Genomic DNA, 23,319 nt, shown 5'->3' with positions numbered 1-23,319 from the left:
CAATTGCTAATTCACGGCATGGAACGGAGGGTGATTTATTGCTACTTTGCATTCACCAGGTATTATTCCAGTTTCCCATATCTGTTCCATCCTTTGACTTAGGCCATTAATAGAGATTTCACCTCAAGTTTTCAACATTTTCGCTGTAAACGAGTCTTCCTTGGTGATTTTATTGTTTTTCTATTTAGGAACTATCCTCAGTATCAAAAGGAACTGAAACAACGATTTGATCTGGTACTATTCTCAACCATTTCCCTCACCTTTTCATAGATAAGACATTCCTGGAACCACTTGGCTAGAATTTTACAGGCCTCTCTGACATTTCTTGCTAAGTCTTGCGCGAGTTCAAACTCCGTGGCTGATAAGCATTTACTTGCTGCTTGAAGCTACTGTAAAAGTTACTACTGCATGCGTTCTAGTCAATAATTCTTCTGTCGATTTTCTGAACACAATCTTCAGTACTCCTTCAGTGTTTACGCCTCCTTCATATACAATCTACTTCTTATCCAGTACGTGCCATATTTTTTTGGATACTCTGCCTGGTTACCACAAGTGGATACGGTGAGGTCGTCATTGGAGATATGCAGGTCCGTCACATCTCGTGGTTGTTGACCTGAAATCCACTAACCTGTTTCTTTCAGATGATGTACATTTCGCTGCAGTGGAATCATTGGTTGTGGACCGGATCTCAATGTTGAGGTATAGCTGCAATGGCGAATTATGAGGGAATTCTTTGCTACCGGTTTAGTCAGTAAAGAGCGTACACAATTTAAAAAGGCATGCCGTGTAGTCTTACTTATCCAGTGGCGACGCCACATAGACTGCATTTTAAACCTCATTACAAATTATAGCTTCTATATTATTAAAAATCTATTTAGAGGAAGCCCTAGAAGAATAAAAATGCAACACTTCAGCATGGTAACACCAGTTAGAACAGACATGTTGTATACACTATTTATTTTTTGTTGCAAAAGGTATTGAAGTTGTTGAATGTCTGTTCTGGTACATTAAGAGCACTGTAGCCTTTCAATAAATTTTGCTAAAAGTAAAGATCTTGCATTGGGAGAAAATGAGACAATAGATTCGGTAGCTGATATTGGCAAGTTACGGATACATGTTCGTCTTAATAACGAAAAAATGTTATAAAAATTTTCTTGATCTATAGAAAAGAGCATTTCATTGTGCTTTTAAAAATGTATGGTTTATGAGCATTATACTTTTCCGTTCGTTCTAAACGTCAGGTTGAACGTAATTTTGCACATGGGCCACCCCCATCTGTCAGTTTGAAGTGAATCAGAATACGTGATGCTTCGGTTTCTTCCGTCGTTAGTTACAGATCTTCAACACAGGTGTATTCTAGAAGGCACTGACTCTCAGAGCCAAAGTACGGGCTTGTGTAGAAGGCTATGGTTCGAATGTAAACAAAGGTCTGAGAATAGATGATTTCAGAATTTCATACACGTGTGGTTTTGTAGGTATTGTGTCTTGTTTTGTTTCTTTGTGTATGTTTCCTGTGCTACAAATACCGAGAGTAAGAAATTTAGCCCCAAACGAAAGTTTCGCGGCAACCTGTCCCAAACACAACCGAATAATACACATTAGTTGCTTCAAAAGTCACTCGCAGAAACTGTGCCTACAAGCAGTGCTTCTAGAAGTAAACTTCCGCTTTCTGAATGTAATAAGAACAAGCCTAATAGTATTGTGAGCAGCTATAACGACGGAAATTTGATTGTGAACATAAATATGCTGTCAGGACTTTTGAAGACTTCTGTGAAATGTAAATACTCCAATTCTGAAGATAGTATTGACGTATCTGAGGACATTTCAGTAAAGAAGGATCTTTCAAGTTGGTTAGTGATTGCCTGTAGCTCGTGTAAGATGCACAGTGATACTATGACATCGCTAGTAACTGATAGTCGACATTACAGAGTAAATATTCAGCTTGCTTATGCAATGTGATGTATTGGAAGGGAAAGAAGAGCTGCCCAGACGTTTTGTGCAGTGATGGATTTGCCTCCTCCTCCACTGAGATTTGACAGATACAATAAATTAATACTTAATGCTTTATGTGGTGTAAGTGAACATTCAATGAAAAGAGCAGCAGAAGAAGCAGTAACTTTGTCTGAGAATACAGGTATTGTAGCAGCATTTGATGCATCTTGGCAGAGAGAGGTCATACTTCTCTGAATGTGATTGTAACTGACACATTTATTGAAACTGGTAAGATACTAGATTATAAATGTCTAACAAAGCACTGTCAGGGTTGTTCAAGTAAATTTATTGGCACCCATGTTCATGTAAATTACTTTTATGGCCCAAGTGGAAGCATGGAAACGGAAGGAGTTCTAAACATTTTTAGAAGATGGGAGGTCAGTCGTGGTGTAAAGTATGTATGCTACCTTGGGGATGGAGACTGTAAAGGACACACTACAGTTGTTAATGACAGGCCATATGAGGACACACTGACAGAAAAGCTTGAATGTATTGGGCATATACAAAAAAGAATGGGAGCTCGGCTGAGAAAATTATCTAAAGACTTCAGTGGAAAAAACTGTCAGACAGAAAACACATAGGTGGTCCAGGTCGTCTTACAAAAAGTGAAACTGATTCCTTGACTCAATATTATGGACTAGTAATAAGGAAAAATGTAGGAGATTTGGAAAACATGAGGCGAGCTGTTTGGGCAACATGGTTTCACAGAATGTCAACAGATGAAACCGCACAGCATGGTTTGTGTCCAAAAGGGGAAGATTTGTGGCGTAAGTACTAGTTTAGCAATGCTACAGGCATACAATATACCCACAAGCATTCCTTACCACTTGCTGTAATGGAGGCAATTAGGCCTATATAGAGGGATCTGGCAAATAAAAATCTACTTAAGAAATGTGTGCATGGCCTCTCTCAGAATGCAAATGATAGTTTCAGCAGCTGTATATGGGAGAGAATACCCAAAACTGTATTTGTTCGGCTGACAGTGCTAAAGATTGGTGCAATGGATGCAATAATAACATTCAATGATGGTGCAATGTTGTGAAGTAACTAAACATACAGACGGGAAGAAATATTGCTTCAGCTCTAACTGCTATCGATAAGCGGCGGGTAACCGAAGCAGAGACAGCTGCAGAAGCGGCTATCAAGCAGTCAAGGATAAAGAAAAGACTGAAGAGAAAGAGTATGGAGTATAAGGAAACAGGAGGACTACTGGAGTATGCAGCTGGAATGTCCTAAACGAGCATAGTGGTAAGTTAATAAAACTGTAAATCTTCTTTTGCGGTTTACTGAAAACTTGAATTTTCATCATTTAGGTACACTTTTCTCCTAAATAACTGAAGTTACACCACAAAAATTGATACAGATGTTCAGAATGACCTCCTCTACCTCCCTTACCTACTATTTCCTGAAAAATTTATGACATAATGATGTTGTCGGTGATATTTGAGCTAGAATTTTAAATATTTTTGTTGTAGTAAAATAAATTATTTGTCTTTATCACAGATCAGCATCATGGAAGGAAACTGGGGGCATAAAACACTTACTTGAATGTTTTCTGTACTCTCACTCTTTTTCCAAGCTATAAAGGCTGTGGCTCCAGTCAAATAATGTTCCTTTTTTATACTGTTATAAATATGGTTCTCAGGAACAAAATATAACAATGATTTTTTTTGGAAATGCTTTGAATAATGACCCTAACTGAGTGTAAGAATTTTGAGCTACCTCTCATTTATAGATCATTTGCACATGAGGGTGAAGGTAATGCAAAAAATGCAGCCCATTCAGGAGAGTGTCCCCTTAAAAGAAAATGAAGCTTTTAAAATTCCTGGAGTAACTTTATCAGTTAGTGAAAAGAGCACAAAAAGAAGTAAAAAGTAATGTTGGACAAGGCAAAAAGACTATCCAACAGTTAAATGCAGCCTTATGGAATAAAAAACTAACAATAAAAACCAAAAGATCTAACACAGAGTTGGACGATATATTTCGAAGTTTGGATAAGAAACCTGCCAAATTAATAAGAATGATAAACAGAGGCTTCAAACAATGGAAATGGACTACTGGAGGAGGATTAGCATATTATCAGGGCTGGATCACATAACAAAGAAGGAAATAAAGAGGAAAATCGAAGATTATAATTTAAACAATGGGGCTACTTCAGTGTTGGCATCTTGAAAAGGTGTGTTGTTCAAGATGGTCAAAATGAGTAATGTAGTGAATATGCCCTGAGAAAAGAAAAAGAGCTAGATGAGCAAGATTGTTGAAAGCAGAATGTAGAGCAAGAATGCTGTAAACAGAATGTACATGAAGCAATGAAATTAGAGATGTGGAATGTAAAGACTGTATGGACAAAAATCAACGCAAAAAGGAAATAATGGAACGACAACAGCAATATTAAACTCACATGCACGCACACACAAACACACACACACACACACACACACACACACACACACACACACACACACTTATTTCGTTAACATCTAATTTTTAAATGTTTCTAATATGAGATATACTTCTTGACTCTATTATTTCAAATAAAGGGTGGTGAGTGTCCAGGAACATGAGCCACATACATATAATGTCAGGTAATCTGAGGAGGAGCACAATGAACCATAGGTTAGAAATACTATAACTGCCTCTCAGTTCCTGTGAGGTTTTCACTCACATCACAAGGAAGGTACACTTACCAGAGAAGTATGCTTGGAGTGTGAGGGGGATAAGCTCCCTACAGCTGCTGAGTCGCTGCCCAGATTGTATAAGCTTCCCTGTAAGCAATGGTTCGTAACGTGGTGGTTACCCCCTGAAGTGTAAAATGAAATATTCTGGGAGTAATAACAAAAGGGTTCTATTCTATTTTGGGCACAAAACTAAATCATATATGAAACATCATTACTGTTACCACTATTTCATAAGGCTATGATACTCATAACATAAATTACAAGTGATTACATTTGTCTGAAAAAATAGCCATATGAGTGCAACAATGTGATAGATATTTGTCGAATGAAGGTATGAATGAAGTCTTCTTCACATAGTCTACCCATTACACGTAAACATTGGCTATTGCAACAAGAATTTAAGACAGTAAAATTGATACATACATGAGAAATATGCTTAAATATCGTATGAAAATGCCATCTTCGTCGTTGTAGATATTTCCTGAAATGGACTAGAAACTTCTGTGTTATTGACTTCGCAAGAGATACACGAACTAATTGACTGCACAACAGTAAACATGTAATGGCTACTATATCGATGTAGGGCCTAACCAGCATTATTATTACAAGTGACAGTGGTAAGAGGCAATGCTTTGGATACATGAAGTCCAGTTCCAGTTAGTTCACAATTAATCAGTCGAGCAATCATGTTATTTACACACAGTAAGCATAGTTCACATATTTTAACTTGGTTGATTGTTAATGGGGGGTGCAGAGTGTGGATGAAGCAACTGTCGCTAAGGGAAGGAAAGATGCCGAGGAAGCATGCTTTGTTGCAAGTGCTTCCACTCAGTGTAGGTACAAGGACTGGTAGGTAGCAACCGTGAAGAACTGAAAACTGCCTCATCATTCCATAAAAACAAAGTGTTAGAAATAAGTAGTACCAATTGTCTCTTTGGCTCTCTAATTCGTGATTTAACAAAACACTTGCAAATGCTAAATATCAATTATCTTTCGTCGTATTAAAAATAAAAATATTTAAAGAAAATTCTTTTGCATTCCAAAGTTTAGCTAGTGTCTGAAGCTGATGTTGGTGGGATGGATGAGGCGATATTGGCTAATAGTTGATTGCACTCAGGGATAATATTTGCTGGAAGCTTTGAAACGAATGCTTTGCAGCATATTTTTGGTGTTAGCATACGCCCGTGACTCATACATGTACCTGGATAGTCGACAGACAACTTCAAGGGCAAATGTCGTGCTCTGCACAGAGGTTTAGTTATGGCCCTGGAGGGATCTCCCATACTGGAGACACCAAGAATGTGTACATGTTATCTGGTAAACCAGTAAAACGCCTGATTCTTTAAAGGATTGAAATTCCTTGCATAAAACAGCTTTACAATTGCGTTGATGTATTAAATATGTGATGTTAAGCGTGTAACCGAGAGCATCTTTAAAAGAGAACTGAAATTATGCTTAAAGTTTTATTGGAAGGCTCTAAGGGTTCTCATTACGAGGCACTGGATGATACAGTCTAGATGGGTTACGCTCCATTTCAAGCAGCATGCGTTTTTCACGCATTTTAGTGTTTATGACGTCATGTCTCATGGACTGAGGCCCACGAGAGAGGGAGGACGGGGTGCGTGCGTCACAGCGCTTGAAACTGCGGTTCTTACGATTTCCAGCACCCGTCTCCGGCGGGGAGGGAGTAACTATTTCAGACGAGTTTAATAATTCTTCACTGCGCATTTAAATGTATGTCAGCTCACGACAGCATAAGACCTTTAGTGGGTATCCTTTGGTCACATATTGATTTCCCATCGGCCCTGCTCTGAGTCGGGGGCTCGCAAAGAATGGCGGACAGGGCAACTATTGTGACATTACAAGTTTGTTGGCAACTATTGTGACATTACAAGTTTGTCGCGAGGTCCGTATCTCTTGTGGGCCAAGTCGTGGACTACGTGCCATAAAATTATATAAGTTTGTAGATACATTCAGTGGTGTATGTGGAAACCGTCTGAAAACTGTGTTGCGAATTGAGTTAGTAGCAAAAAAGTAATAAATTCAGACATGACGCTCAAGTTTTACTGCACGAGTAAGGAAAATGTAGTAAGCTGTAAACTTTTTACCTTTCATCATTTTGTGGTTATGTGAGCGAGAGAAAGCATCGTAAAGGCATGAAATTATGTGTAGAGTTCACTGGAAGTCACTAAGTGCTCTCATTCTCAAGCACTGGATGAATATAGTCTGGGTTTCTCTGCGCCACCAGTTACTCTACCTCAAGATAACTACACAGTTAGTAAGTGTAATTTTAGTGTAAAATTATACCTCTTAATGAGAAGATTACTACAGAAACTACCTGGCAGATTAAAACTGTGTGCCGGACCGAGACTCTAACTCGGGACCTTTGCCTTTCGCGGGCAAGTGCTCTACCAACTGACCTACCCAAGCACAACTCACGCCCCGTCCTCACAGCTTTACTTCTGCCAGTACCTCGTCTCCTACCATTCTAGATTACTACAGCATTTTACATTTTGAAATTAGGTCAATAATTGTGTCTGAAAATAATATCTAGAAGTGTCTATTAGGATGGGTCTGATATCAATGAACTAAATAAAACCAGTTGTAGGAAGAATCCTTGGGAAATATAAGCTGAAAACAAGAAGATAAATTAAAACACCGATTCCTAACTGTTGTTTATTGGTCTGGGATCCTTTTCAAGGTTGGGCATATGCGGGAGGTTCTCAATATTTGGCGTATTTATAGACCCTCGGTGCGGCAATGATTTACCACTCAATCTTCCTCTGGACATAGTGCAATCGCCTTCTCTCTCTCTCTCTCTCTCTCTCTCTCTCTCTCTCCCTCTATTCGCAGAGGCGCCTTGCGAAGGGAAACTGTCCGGTAGTTCAACACTGACTGTGTGTTTGACGATCCATTGTCGACATTCTGTTGTTCTCGAAACCCTTGATTCCATAGGTGCCCTGTTGTCTTTCAGCTATTCGGCAGGTTTCGACTTCTTAGGGATCCTTTTAGCGTCTACATTGCTAAATGGGTAGTAAAGCGCGCAATATCAGCCGCAGGTTGCCTAGCTAGTGTTTTCCAGGGGAAACAAAGATTAGATTTTCACAGCTTCATACAATAAAATATTGACTTAATTTAAACTGCTGTCATTACCTGCTAACTGAGAGGTATAATCTTAGGTTAAAGCGTTATAACTATTATGTGGTGTACTTAAATTAAAAACTTTGTGTATGTCTTGAGGCAGCCTAACTCACTGCGCGCAAATTATCCACTGTATATTCATCCAGTATTTGAAAATGCAAACACTTAGTGCCTTTCAACGCAGTTTGCGCACAGTTTAGAACCATTTTGAAACTGTTTCTCAGTGACACTCTCAACAAAGAAAGTAATAAAAGTTCATAGCTTCCTATGTTTTAGCTTTCCATGCAGAAAAACTTTAGCATGAAGATGACGTTTTAATTTGTTACTTCTTTACTGGTAGTTCTGCTTGTAGCAGTTTGCAGACAGTATCCATGTACATCACTGAGTGTATCTGAAAAATTATTTCATGGCCCATACTTCTTGAGATATGATGTCATAAACATTGAAAAGTGTGAAAGGCTTGTTGTTGCTTAAAATGGAGCGAAACGTACCCAGACTGTATTCATCCAGTGCCTCGTAATGAGACCACTCGTGATCTACTGCGACAACTGCCTGGAAATCGGAGATGGTATGTTCCTGAGATATATTTAGCAGACATTATCCACAGACACCACTAATGTTACTTGCAAAACTCAGGGCGTTGTTGAAATATTCCGGTACGTTCCTCTTTGGCCGAAAAGAGATCTTACTACGACATCATAGTTTGATGCGAACAGTTCAGGATGAAATAGGCAACAGACTCGTGAACGTCGGGTGTTTGTGGTAAGAACCAGACACGTCTGGGAATTACCTTGCCATTGTAACAAACAAGTTTCAGATTTCGGCTTGTGAAAGGCGTAGTTATACCATCCAAATGACTGGAAAAACTCGTCAGAAATACTTCCAAAAAATTCACTGTAGTTGATATTACACACGGTCTATTTTTAGACTTCTTATCCAACCAAAACTGTTGTTTCGGTTCAACGTAATAACGTTACAGGTAATAACGTAAACTGATAATGAGGTTTACTACACTGAAGCGACAAATAACGTATAGACATTGGTATTCAAGTACAGAGATATGGAAAAAGGCAGAATACGGCGCTGCGGTCGGCAACGCCTATATAAGACAATAAGTGTCTGGCGCTGTTGTGAGATCGGTTACTGCTGCTACTATGGCAGATTGTCAATATTTAAATGAGTTTGAACATGGTGTTACAGTCGGGGCACGAACGATGGGACACAGCATCTCTGAGGTAGCGATGAAGTGGGGATTTTCCTATACGACCATTTCACGAGTGTACCGTGAATTTTAGGAATCCGGTAAAACATCAAGTCTCCGACATCGCTGCGGCCGGAAAAAGATCCTGCAAGAACGGGACCAACGGCGACTGAATAGAATCATTCAACGTGACAGAACTGCAGCCCTTCCCAGATTGCTGCAGATTCCAATACTGGGCCATCAACAAGTGTCAGCGTGCGAACTATTCATCATCAATATGGGCTTTCAGAGCCGAAGATCCACGCGTGTACCCTTGATGACTGCTCGACACTGAACTTCATGCCTCGCCTGGGCTCGTCAACACCCGACATTGGACTGTTGATGACTGGAAACATGGTTGCCTGGACGGACGCGTCTCGTTTGAAATTCTACAAGCGAATGGACGTGTACGGCTGTGGAGACAACCTCATGGATCCATCAACCCTGCATCTCAGCAGGGGACTCTTCAAGCTGCTGCAGGCTCTGTAATGGTGTGGGTCGTGTGCAATCAGAGCGATATGGGACCCCTGATACGTCTAGACGCGACTCTGACAGGTGACACGTGCGTAAGCATCCTGTCTGATCACCTACATCCATTAATGTCCATTGTGTATTAAGGAAGACTTGTGAATTGGGAAATTCCAACAAGACAATGCGACTCCCCACAAGTCTAGAATTTGCTACGAGTGGCTCCAGGAACACTCTTCTGAGTTTAAACACTTCCGCTGGCCACCAAACTCCCCAGACATGAACGTTATTGAGCACATCTGGGATGCCTTGCAAGGTGCTGTTCAGAAGAGATCTGCACCCCGTCGTACTCTTACGGATTTATGGACAATTATGCATGATTCGTGATGTCAGTTCCCTCCAACACTTCTTCAGACATTAGTCGAATTCGTGCCACGTCGTGTTGCGCCACTTCTGCGTCCTCGCGGGGGCGTTACACGATATTAGGCGGGTGTACCAGTTTCATTGGCTCTTCACTATATTTCAAAGTACAGGTTCTTCCAGTACAGTGAGCACACATACCTGGCTCCTTGTTGAGCACCGTTACCACAACCAGTATCATCATTCAAAAAACATCAACAATTTTTAATTTTTGCCGAGGAAAACAACATAGAGTGCTTCATCCAGTTAAATCTGAGGTACATAAAGATGTCTTGAAGCTTGGCAAGAAGGAAGTGCAAGTTTGAGGTATGGACTTAATAAGTTGGTATGGGACAGTTCTGTTGCGGGTGCTACACCCAGTTTGTCAGAAACAGAAGCACAATGAACTTATTAACCCAACAAAGCTGTAACTCTTACTATAGTATATAAGTTTTGCATTTGTAAGACAGCTGATAATATTCAGTAACCTGTAAAGTCGTGATACTTGTTGCTTTAGATACTTGTTTATTCAATTGACATGACACTCATAAAGCGAAGTTGTTTGATGCAAGAGAGAGACTACTTCATTCTTTAAAATGCAATAAATTTTATAATAAATATTTGTTTTGCCGTGTAGTAAGTTATCTGATGTGCTCTGAGCTAAGTAAAGGTTCGGAAAAGACAGAGCTACTGAAAAAATGTTTCTAATCTCAGGACAGTTTTTCGTGTTTTACTTGAAACTACATAAAAGTAGCTTATCTGGTTATTGTGCCAATGTTTTCAAATATATATTTGTACCAGACATAGTTCAGGAGATGTGAGGTCACAAACATTGAGATGCGTAAAAAACTTGTTTTTGTTTAATACGGAACACAACTTACCCAGAGTATATTACTCCACTGTTTGACAACGAGAGCAGTTGGCGACTTTCAACGACCTTTGAAAGCGATCTATTATACTCCTGCATGAGAATTCCATTCCTTCAAGAACTGAATATAGGGTTGCTGGTAAGTAAGATGATGAAAGACACTTGAGATAACAGTTTCAGGTTTGCTCCGCGGCTCGGCGTCACGTCGTGCGGCGTGTCCTGTTGGTGGTGGTGGTGGTGGTGGTGGTGGCGGCGGCGGCGGCGGTGGGTGCTGCGAGCAGGCTGGCCAACCGCAGAACGGACACTTGGCCGGCCGGGACACGGAGCTGTTCGTGTTCGGCGGCGCAAGGAGCAGGCACCACCACAGGCACCACCTGTTCGGCAGTCGCGAGGAGCTCTGCTCGCTCTAAAGACGTCTGAACCTCTTGGTAAGAGGCCGAAAGATGCTGACGATGACGGATGACGATGTCGCAAATTCTAATGAGGTTGAAACTTCCTCGCAGATTAAAACTGTGTGCCCGACCGAGACTCGAACTCGGGACCTTTGCCTGCCCGAGTCTCGGTCGGGCACACAGTTTTAATCTGCCAGGAAGTTTCATATCAGCGCACACTCCACTGCAGAGTGAAAATCTCATTCTGGAAACATCCCCCAGGCTGTGGCTAAGCCATGTCTCTGCTATATCCTTTCTTTCAGGAGTGCTAGTTCTGCAAAGTTCGCAGGAGAGCTCCAGTAAAGTTTGGAAGGTAGGAGACGAGATACTGGCAGAAGTAAAGCTGTGAGTACCGGGCGTGAGTTGTGCTTCGGTAGCTCAGATGGTAGAGCACTTGCCCGCGAAAGGCAAAGGTCCCGAGTTCGAGTCTCGGTCGGGCACAAAGTTTTAATCTGCCAGGAAGTTTCATATCAGCGCACACTCCGCTGCAGAGTGAAAATCTCATTCTAATGAGGTTCGCAGCACGCCAGCAGAAACAGACTGTACTTACTGAACTTAGGACTGTTTCCACAAAAGTGAACAACCACAAAAGACTAAATTTTCATGGAGCACACTTTATTCAATTACTTCTACATTTACTTACATATTCCGAAAGCCACAGTGCAGTGCGTGGAGGAGGGTGCACTGTACCACAAGTAGTCGTTTCCTTTCCTGTTCCACACGCAGATAGAGCGAGGCAGAAACGGCTGTCTGAACGCCTCCATATGAGCCCCAATTACGCGTATCTTATCTATGTGGCACTTCCGCGAAATGTATGTTGGCGGCAGTAGGATAGTTCTACAGTCACCTTCAAATGCCGCATCTCTAAACATTCTCAGTAGCGTTCTTCGCAATGATTATCTTCTTCCCTCCTTCTTCCCCACCTGAGCTCCTGAAGCATATTTGTGACACTTACACGCTGATCGAACCCACCGGTAACAAATCTAGCTGCACGCCTCTGAAGTCCTTAGATGTCTTCTTTCAATACGAGCTGGTGCGGATCCCAAACACTGGTGCAGTACCCGAGAACAGGTCCCACTAGTGTCCTACATGCAGTCTTCTTAGCAGATGAACAACACCTTCCTCGAATTCTCACAATAAACCGAAGTCGACCATTCACTTTTCCTACGACAATCCTCACATTTTCGTTCCATTTGATATCGCTTCACAACGTTACATGCAGATATTTGAAACACTTGACTATGTCAAACGGGGCACTACTAGTGCCTGTACCCAAACGTGACATGTTTGTTTTTCCTACTCATCTGCATTAATTTACATTTTCCTACATTAATCATTATACCAGCTACAAATTTTGCATAGGTCATTTTGTATCAACCTACAGTCACTTCTTTCCGACACCTTCCTCTACACCACACCATCATCAGCGAGCAACCGCAGATTGGCGCCCAGCCTGTCTGCTACTTCATTTATGTATACAGAAAATAATAAAATACTTCAACAGTATACATTTCTTATATCTTACAAAATTACGTTCCACAAACGACCAGAAATACATAACACAACGATGGAAAAAATTTTATATAAGGTTTCTGCTGTGAATTAATAACATGTAAAAACCATGAATGATTTTCCAAAAACTTAACGTCTACGGATTAATTATTTTACCGTCGTAATGTTTTATTTTATTTTGAATTCTTGAAAAAATAGCAATTAAGTAAATGCGTTGATTAAGGTACTGTGCATCATTATTTTCATTGTCATGCTCATTGCAGTACTATAGGGCATAAGTCGCCAAACCATTTTTTTTTAAATTAAGAGCCAATATTGACACTGTAGGAAGACGCCCTGGACACCTCGACATATGGGCTTAGAGCCACAGTTTGACGACCACAGCCCTAATGCGTTCCCGCACAACTCTCGGACGTCTCCTGATGACGTAATAAAAAATCTCTTTAATTTATTCACATCCACAGCTTTTTTGAAACCCTCATGTTTTCTACATTTTACTGAAGATGAGCGTTCTTGATACTATGTTACTTTTCTTCACTTAAACAGTGATCGAAGGGGAAATGAACATGGCTACGAGTTGTTTGGTACATGCCTTGTAAATAAGAAGTCTTGGTTCAGACATTTTAATTGGTTGCTTCTCTTTTATTAATATGTTAGCAGTGGTCTGGAAATGACTCGTGTGGCAAACCTTGCCCAGAACCATACAGGTGCCATGGTGATTTTGAACCTCATTATGGCGTGGTGGTAAGCTTTAGGTTTCGGGTTTCTGAAATCCTTTCCAGTGGTACCAAATATCCTAAAAGCGGGCACGTAACTGGCAACCTAAAATGTGAGCTAGTCAGCTACTTTGTCGAAATTCAAGACGTATACCAGAAGCAGTAGATGTTCATATGTGCAGAACTCGTTATTTGTAGATGTCGAATGTAGAAATGTTTTCTACATTTTACTGAAGATGAGCGTTCTTGATACTATGTTACTTTTCTTCACTTAAACAGTGATCGAAGGGGAAATGTACATGGCTACGAGTTGTTTGGTACATGCCTTGTAAATAAGAAGTCTTGGTTCAGACATTTTAATTGGTTGCTTCTCTTTTATTAATATGTTAGCAGTGGTCTGGAAATGACTCGTGTGGCAAACCTTGCCCAGAACCATACAGGTGCCATGGTGATTTTGAACCTCATTATGGCGTGGTGGTAAGCTTTAGGTTTCGGGTTTCTGAAATCCTTTCCAGTGGTACCAAATATCCTAAAAGCGGGCACGTAACTGGCAACCTAAAATGTGAGCTAGTCAGCTACTTTGTCGAAATTCAAGACGTATACCAGAAGCAGTAGATGTTCATATGTGCAGAACTCGTTATTTGTAGATGTCGAATGTAGAAATATTTCACAGTTTTCTGACCGAGATTAAACAGGCAGATAGTAAGTTTTGGTCAAATTCATATACTGCATTTACAAGTACACGAATACATCTTTGGATGTTTTGTAGTAGTTGAGATTCGGGAGTACGGTCTTCAGTTACAATTTGCTGTTGGTTCATACGATGAAATGAAATCAAATACGACACTTTTCTGAACGATTCCATGCCACGCACAGTTGTCAGTTTTTCCTTCGCTGATTGCGAGACGAGGGTAGTCTTAAAGTTATAATTATTACAATTAAAAAAAATGGGCTTGCAACCCTCAAAATTTGGTGTTCATCCTTCTCTACGTATTCACCTGTCAATGCAACATACGAGACTTATTCCGAAAGTAAGGTCCGATGGGTCGCGAAATGGAAACCACAGTGAAAATCAAAAGTGTTTTACTTGTAATACTTAGCCACACCTTTCAGCAACATGTCTACGTACTCGCCACCCCATTTGATACATTTGTCGTAGCGTTCTACCAACTTTCAGTACCTCGACATAGAAGGGAGTAGCCTGCACTTTTCGTCGATTCTCTACGCTGATCTTCATTTCGTTGTCTATGCCAAAATGTTTACTTCATAGTCAGCGGTTCACGTCAGCAGAGATGAAAATCAGAGGGAGCTAAGTCCGGACAGTATGGAGGGCAATCAAACACTTCTCATCTAAAACACTGTAGGGGTGTCCTCATTGCCCTTGCAGAGTGCGGTCGAGATATGTCATGAAGAAGAAAATGCATGACAGTTATGTTGTGTGGGCTGCATCAAATCAGGTGAAATTTTTCACGGGCACTCATACTTGGCGGGAGACTCTGTTTTCTAGGCGTGTTTACGTGCTCACTATGCGCTCAGACCTGAAACGACAGACGTGACGCGATCGACGGACATACTGGAGACACTGCCCAACACACCTATGCAAAGTTTTATCGGATTTTCACTGTGGTTTCCATTAAACGACCGATCGGACCTTACTCTCGGTATGCGCCTTGTCTTTTCTTCCACAGTGAGTGACATGACGGAGACGTTGGTTCTAGCCGTTTGTATTTTTGCTGCAGCGTCATCATTCTGAAAACACCTGCTACGAATTGCTTCTTCATTCGAGGAAAACCAAGAACTGAATATCGGGAATAAATGAAAGGCGACACAAAAGTTGATAGCCCAGGAAGCAGCATTTGCGTCGGTGTACTGTGTGAAATGGGCTGCGGCGTTCTCGCGTGGCAAAAATGTCCAACTGCAGAGTGTTAGCCTGACAATAGAGATTTCGGTAGTATGCCACTGTGACAGTTTGTCTGTCACGGCCGGCCCCTGTGGCCGAGCGGTTCTAGGCGCTTCAGTCCGGAACCATGTGGCTGCTACTGTCACAGGTTCGAATCCTGGGCATGGATGTGTGTGATGTCCTTAGGTTAGATAGGTTTAAGTAATTCTAAGTCTAGGTAAGTGAAGACCTCAGATGTTAAAATCCCATAGTGCTTCGAACCATTTGTCTGTTAAGCGCTTGATATGTTACCGCTACACCGAGGCGGTCTCAAACAACACCAAGCAAAAAAAAAAAAAAAAAAAAAATGCTCTGAGCAGTATGGGAGTTAACATCTAGAACTTAGAACTCCTTAAACCTAACTAACCTAAAGACATCACGCACAGCCATGCCCGAGGCAGCAGTATTCGAACCTGCGACAGTAGCGGTCGCGCGGTTCCCGACTGAAGCGCCTAGAACCGCTCGGCCCTACTGGCCGACTCAACACTCTCAGCATCTACTTGCTCAGAAGTGGTTGCCTCTTCGCCCCTTTCTGCTGTGATAAATCCACGTCTCACGTGATTTTGCTTTGCTCCTTTATTTCGGGGCTGTGCTGATGCACTCAGCTCTCAAACATAATGAGTAAGCAGCTAAAGAGGTCGTCTTGGATGGCCCGGCGTAACTGCTACATTCCCGCTGCTGCTCCGGTTCGATGGGCTTTTTGAGTGGAAGTGAACAGCGGGCGGCGACTTTAGTTAGGTTCAGAATATGTAAGATGTAGAAAACTGATATGCCTCTGATTTTCACTTTTTCCATCAAAATCTCAATTGTGTTACACCGCTATGCAAGCACCAGAACCACTGCTTTCATTTCGGTTATCTGTCTGCAAAATGTTATTTTTTCGTGGAGAAGTTTTAATTATCCTCCTTGCTGTTGCACAATTTCGGTCTTAGGCAATTTTCGACTATATAGAAACATTTATTCGCTGTATGATCGTGAAAAATCTGCAATGGCAAATATGGGTATACTTGTCTCTTACACTTGTTCTACATAAACCATGTCCTAATGTCCTAAGTCTTTTAATTCTGGTTGCACACGTCATTTCCATAATTAAAACTGTACAACATCTACTTACAAGTCACGTAAGTGGTCTCGAGTAATACAAAGTACGTTGAGTGTTTATATGCACGATTTTAGCCGCCAACTGTCTAATTTTACACTTTTAATTACAGATGACATCTAAACTGAGAAGTACAAGGTGGATCGTGATTTATATACTACAGCTATACGAGACCAACATGGCAGTACTTTCTATCGCAGATCTTTGATGATCGTAGAGTTAACAAACTTAAATAGGTGCTCGTAAACATTTATAGGCTGAAACTGTGCGATAGTATAGAAAATATACCAAGAACTGACAGCTGTAGGAGCTATGGAAAGACTGTATAAGTACTTAGCAACTCTGGTCCCAGATCCAAAGAAAATATTGCAATATGACACAGCGCAAGTCTAGAAGTATCGTAACGCCAGAGTACCACGTACCAGATTTTGTTCTTCGTAATCTGTTGTTTCCTCTTACTTTCCTTCCATTATTTCTTCATCTGTTCACTGAAAGGCCACCAGCAGAATAAGCAACTGATTAGAGGGACATTCTGTTCTGATATGCAGAAATAGTTTAACTAGGTGCAGGCAGCAGAGGGAAAAGTCACAAATGGGTAAAAAAGGCAGGAATACGTAAGATGATTAGAGAACATATTGAGTGAAGTAGTTACGTGGGGATGAAACGAATAGCATAAGGCTTTAAACAGGAAAGTGCTGAGGGCTACATAGAACCAATCGAACGACTACTGACGTATGAGAGGTAAGGAATTGTTCTGCATTCAAAATGTTTCAAAATTAATAATCAATACATTATAATGAGCACAGTATTATTATAACTGCAACGTAGAAATTCGATAAACACGGCATTTTCGAGACCAGTGGTCCGACGTTCTATCGTTTAGGAACTACTACAATATACAGTACAAAAATAATAAGAAAAGGAAGAGTATTCCAAGATAAACACGAACCAGTATGTTCCCAGTTCATACCGCAAAACCTGGAGCATACTATCATCAGTCATGCTGTCGCCAAACACGCATCTTCGAGAATAGTTATTCTCCTAGAGCCTACATAGTCATAGAAACGTAAGGCTATCATCAGACCTACAACTCTTCACCTGTATTACCCGCAGTTAAGTGCAATATTTGTGTATAAGCTCTTCGTATGCTTCATTTCGGATTTTGACAGCAACAAGGAACAACATTATACTCTACACAGGTGAACCTCGACTCATTTGCTATGAGGTTTTAATTCCCACAACCTTCACGCTCCGACTGACATCAATCGTCACTCATAAGTGAAATAAGCTTTTTTTATTCTAGTTTCTCGACAGAATCATCCATACGTCGTAACTCGACGTGGTATCACAGCAGAGCAGTAAAGTTTTGAATTACCTGTTCTTCCATGTATTTTTGAAAATATTCTTTTACTGCGACACTAGAACTTGTGGTTTACCAGTGACAGTGTTCCTAATAATTTTTTTTCCTCCATAATATAAGGTATATATGTTACAATACGGCGTATGGTGAGAAACGGAACGGAGCCTGGATCATCGCATCGCAAGAAATTTCTCATGGATTCCTCTACACACTGTCGTACAAAATACCACTGGCGACACTGTAACACCAAATCAAAGGTTACGTAGCACTGAGAACGCTATCAGCAGCTGTGGAAGTCTTCAAATCTCCAAGAGATAATCCGTAGATCATTCCAGAGACACTTTGACATTACATTCTTACTGAGGAGCAGCAAGTAGAATACTTGCCTTAACATTCTTCGCGAAGTCTTGATTACACATTTCTACAAATTTCTAAACGCAAATGCCCTTTTTAATAAACTACGAATTTGTAGACCACAGGCATTGGAAAGTACCTGATAGTTTCTCTCTTTTTCATTTTCAAAATACTGACCATTACTTTTGAAATACTACGTTTATTACACCATAATTTTTGTTATGTTCTCCAAGTTATTTGTGAATGTTTAAATGGCTCTGAGCACTATGCGACTTAACTTCTGAGGTCATCAATCGCATAGAACTTAGAACTAATTAAACCTAACTAACCTAAGGACATCACATACATCCATGACCGAGGCAGGATTCGAACCTTCGACCGTAGCGGTCGCTCGGCTCCAGACTATAGTGCGTACAACCGCATGGCCACTCCGGCCGGCTGTGAATGTTCACATTTCCAATGTTTCTCCTTGTATTGTTCCTTAACTTAATCAAGAGTTCTTCTGCGCACTTCAAAATATTTCCTCTCTATTTCCACTTCAGTGCCAGCTTAACCATATCTACCCGTATAAATCACAGTACAAGTACCAATTACTTTGTTTTCCTTCTGTTACCTTATCTCTCTCAATTCGTTGTGGTATACCTCTAATCATGTTTTGCGTTTTTTGCTCAATCCACATTTCAAAGCTGCACTCCATTCGTGCAGTTTCAGAAACGTCCTTCTAATCATTTTATACAAGCAGATATTTTTGATCGAATACAGCTTTAAAGGATCTGATGCTGATGTCCCTTTGCTTCTGAGACACTAAATGTTTTACACTATTTTGCCGCATACACCTCAATTCTTAGGTTTTCAAGTTAACATTCAACGTTTGGATTACTCTTCATCACTGCTGTCTTTAATTCACTGTTATCCCCCATGTCGGTGGTAAGTGTGCTACTTCAGTTAAATTCATTCTACACATGTTGCTGTTAAATTCATTCTACACATGTTGAATGTCTGCCTTAGCTTCAACCGAATAGACTATGTATACTGTGGACCTAATTACTGATTATTTCCCTTTAACTCGAATTATCATTCCCTAACATCATTCCCTCTTTGTCAAGCTGTACAAGTTGAGCAAGAGTCATGCCAGAGGTTCGAGCCCTCCCTCGGACATGGTTGTGAGTTTAGCGTTAAGTTAGCTTCAGTAGTGTGTAAGTCTAGGGACCGATGACCTCAGCAGTTTGGTCCCTCAGGAATTCACACACATTTTTTTGAGCAAGAGTGGCAAGTTACAACCTTAGCTTACATGGCTTATGTCATGGCATAGTGTTTCTTGATCTCCTGTTGTAATGAATGTTATTTGCATCTTTAACCCATTGCGTATCACGTGCTTGTATCTCTATTTTGCTCCTATTAATGACAATATTTTAGATATCTTTTTCCACACTGCATTCTAGAAAGTTTCCCTCATCTTAGAAAATTCCATGTACGTATAACAGTTTACACACATTTGAGTTCACAGGCCGAACTTTGATATATTGTAACTCTACTTTCTGTACGAAAATGCTTGTTTTGCCGCCCTCCCCCCGCCCACCCCCCGTCGGAAGTTCGAGTTCTCCCTCGGGCATGGGTGTGTGTATTGTCCATAGCGCTAAGCTACTTTATACTTTAAGTTAGATTAAGTAGTGTGTAGGCTTAGGGACCGATGACCTCAGCAGGTTGGTCCCATATCACCTTAGCACAAATTTCCAAATGCTGGTTTTCATCAGTTCCAACTACAGTGTTGTTCCGTGCATCAGTCTTCAAGCTTGGTTGCCTGAAAAGTCTCATACTTATTGCCTCTTACTTTATCCATAGAGTGACCTTAATTCATCTGTAGAATTGCATCATTTATTTAATGACTGCTCTCTAAACCTTGTGTAGCACACAAATAATTATTCTTGTTCTTATATATTTTACTAACACAAGGTATTTCACAGAAAATCTCATTGACGCTTCATGAATTAAGTCTTTTTTCCACAATGTGGTTGTACGTGTTGATTCCCAAACTATAAATCTTCTTCACATCAGAAAAATAAATCCTACCACGCAGGAACATATATTTACTTTCAGATCGGTTTTAAGCCCTTACAGAATCAATTAAGACGCAAAAAATTCGTCTTTTGCTGTATAAGGGGCGGAAACACACAAGCCAAATAAAATTTATCGTCGATGAAGATTGCTGATCTACAACCCAAAGTGGAAGAGTCTTCAGCCATGAGCTAAACGTAAGAGAACTATAAGTACGATTAGACCATTACAGGTTACAGTCCATAATGAGATACGTACTGTATTGTTCCTTTACAACTAATAACAAATTCTGTAATCTCTTCGAAGATACTTGAAGCAAAAATGTAATTGTTGTGTGGAAAGAAGTTCTGTACTGGTAAGGTAAAAGACAACACGAATGAGGATTATCGTATCTCTGTGAAACTACTTTTGAGAGTGTCCTAAGTCTGCAGTGTTAATTTGAGAAATTTAAAAAATAATTATTTATGATGCACTACCATTAACTGCACCGTTTATCAGGTATTTACTAAGAAAATGTTATAAGAATAAGCTGAAACGTAAAGAGAGAAAATAGACATAACAGGAGTAATTTTATGTAATTTTTTTATTTAATTTGTAAATTACCCTCATATGCAAGCAATTAAAATATTACTTACCTGCATGTTGCTGTTTTCAGTCAGTGTTGCGGAATCTCCATTGATATTCATATTCTTAACGTTGCTTTGGTGGCATAGAGATTTCATTGGTATAAATGTGGTTGTCACCTGGCAACAGATATTAATGAACAAAAACATTTTTATGAAATAAATCCTCGTTTGGTAAAAATTTTCAGTTGTCATGAAATATTCAAAATATGGTTAGTGGAAATGATAATCATGTGTCCCTTTCTATATTTCAGTTTCTTTGTGAGATTGTACGACAGTGTCGGTTCCAAGCCTACATAATCAACCAAGAAGAGCTAGTCTGATCATCATGTAGGTCCTCAAACAGCTGTGGGAAACGAAAATTTCTTCTTCTGGAGAGACTCAGGCAATGAACAGGAAAATCAATCGTCCTGTGCATTGAACAACAAAAACAACAAAAACGGAATCACTCGCACCCATCTTCTGCAAACTGTGAATTTAATATTATTCTATGAAAGACTGTCTCATAATAATTGCTGGATGTGATCCCATAATACTTGATAATAGTGAAGGAGTGTACTCCAACTGAAATATTTGAAACAAATGGTTTCCTTTCGGAGATTTAATACATATGTATATAGAAATCTTTTATATTATGAAGTTTCATTATATTACAATGCACATCTCTGTAAATTATTTGCAATAATAAATATATTGAAACACTGAACTTCTGTGTTTTTCTCTCTCAAAATAAAAAAGTCTGAAGTGAAAACCATACTAAATGATAATATTTTATGTTAACGAGCTCTATATGTACATACTGATTTTGTGTTTTTCAATATAGTTACGAAAGTCCATCAACACTAAGAACAGCCATATTGTGGAATTAAATCATTCTGCTCTATAAGTTTCCTAATGAGATCGACACATCAAGCCATGGTACGCTGTATTATACGAGAGCTGACTATATGATAATCAGATCAATGCAAAATAAAATACACTGCCCTTTTCATGTTCTTTAATTGAGATGCCCAAACAAGGAATTCTGGAGAGCAAAATGAAAGTTTTTGTTGCGCATTAGCTGCATAAATGCTGTCATAACTGTTTTCAGCTGTCTTCCAGTACTTTGTTTTCGTTCACTTTTCATACATCCGATAGCTCACGTAGTGTCACATATGGATGTGCTGTATACTGCATTTCATGTGACCCCTTACAAAAAGAAATAAACTGGGCTTCAGTATTTAAAAGGATGGTGTCCTTCTTTGCAAACTTAAAGCAATGATGATTCAGCATTTGAGTGTGAACTCTCCCAGCAGTGGCAGTATCTGTGTTGAAAGGATTTAGCCGAGTATCTCTGACAATCTGTGGTGAAAGGATCTAGCAGAGTATCTCTGACAAAGTGCGATCAGAAACACATACTCTGTCCTGCGTCCGCAAAGGATCTTAATACTCAGCCTTGTCATCTGGTATTGATAGCCATATACATTATTGAAATAAGATCCCACCTTCAGTAATGTGCCTTGTTCATAATAATACGTTCTTTCAAATCTAAAGCTCCTACAACTCGGTTTGGGAAGGCACACAAATAGTGGTATAGAACTACAAACCGATTAGCCACTTCCTTTGAAGTTGTTGAAGAAAGCCTTCCATTTAAAACCTAAGCACACAAAAAGAAGTAAAAGAAGTAAAATTTGTCAAATTTTTTAGGTAAAAGAGAAGTCCAGTATTCTGCTGAAGGTCATTCAAAATACAGGAACGTATCGTTTTCACTTCACCCTTATTGACTCCTGTGATAAGATGGAATACCTACAGCCATCCTTACGATATTATTTATTATTGGCTACTAGTTTCAGTACTTCCGGCCGTAACTGACGCTGGCGGTGTTAACTCCAGTCGTATACACGATTCATCAGTTTTCATCAGTTTCCAGCATCCATGAACTGGTTTTCGCAGACTACATGTAACAATGATGATGTGTCTCCAACCATGAACTACCAACTGGTTGTGCAGTTCAGGTTGTCATCAAAACATACACCCAATAATTTGGATTTTCAAATATCCACACAAACTCACTATGAAATAAATTGAATTTAACATTGTCATCTCTTTCTACTTATGCCTCTTCCTATACCACCTCTTTTAACTTTCTCCTGCATCAGTTGTTGGTATGACTATTGTTGTACAGATTTAAACATAGTGTTCATTGTCAAAATTAAGGGAGAATCTTTTTCATACAACCACTTAACAACTCTTCAAAATAAGTCAATAACCATCTCTTTGTTGCTTTCTCTCCAACAGGGTTTGTTATAAGACTAGAGTCGACTGCAAAAAGTAACAGCTCTGCTTGTTGAATGCCACATTGGAGATCAGTCAGACATAAAAGGAATATGAGCAGACCCAAAATTTAATTCTATGGGAGTGCTTTTATGATTTCTCTCCAGTCACTTAAATCTTCTATCTTTCCA

General features: G+C 40.0%; 1 protein-coding gene across 1 annotated transcript in view; it reads left to right on the top strand.

The window, feature by feature from the left end:
- The window catches only part of LOC126101037 (prolactin-releasing peptide receptor-like), a 990,136-nt gene extending 968,555 nt beyond the window's left edge, over positions 1-21,581 (top strand). Inside the window, exons 10-11 of the mRNA XM_049911700.1 lie at positions 10,961-11,214; positions 21,130-21,581. Coding sequence (XP_049767657.1) covers positions 10,961-11,196 — 236 coding nt within the window. The 3' untranslated portion in view covers positions 11,197-11,214; positions 21,130-21,581. The remainder of the gene's footprint in view (positions 1-10,960; positions 11,215-21,129) is intronic.
- Positions 21,582-23,319: the final 1,738 nt, after the last annotated feature.

This window comes from Schistocerca cancellata, chromosome 9 (assembly GCF_023864275.1).
Source record: "Schistocerca cancellata isolate TAMUIC-IGC-003103 chromosome 9, iqSchCanc2.1, whole genome shotgun sequence".
NCBI lineage: Eukaryota > Metazoa > Arthropoda > Insecta > Orthoptera > Acrididae > Schistocerca > Schistocerca cancellata.
This window is presented reverse-complemented; position numbering and strand designations above follow the sequence as displayed.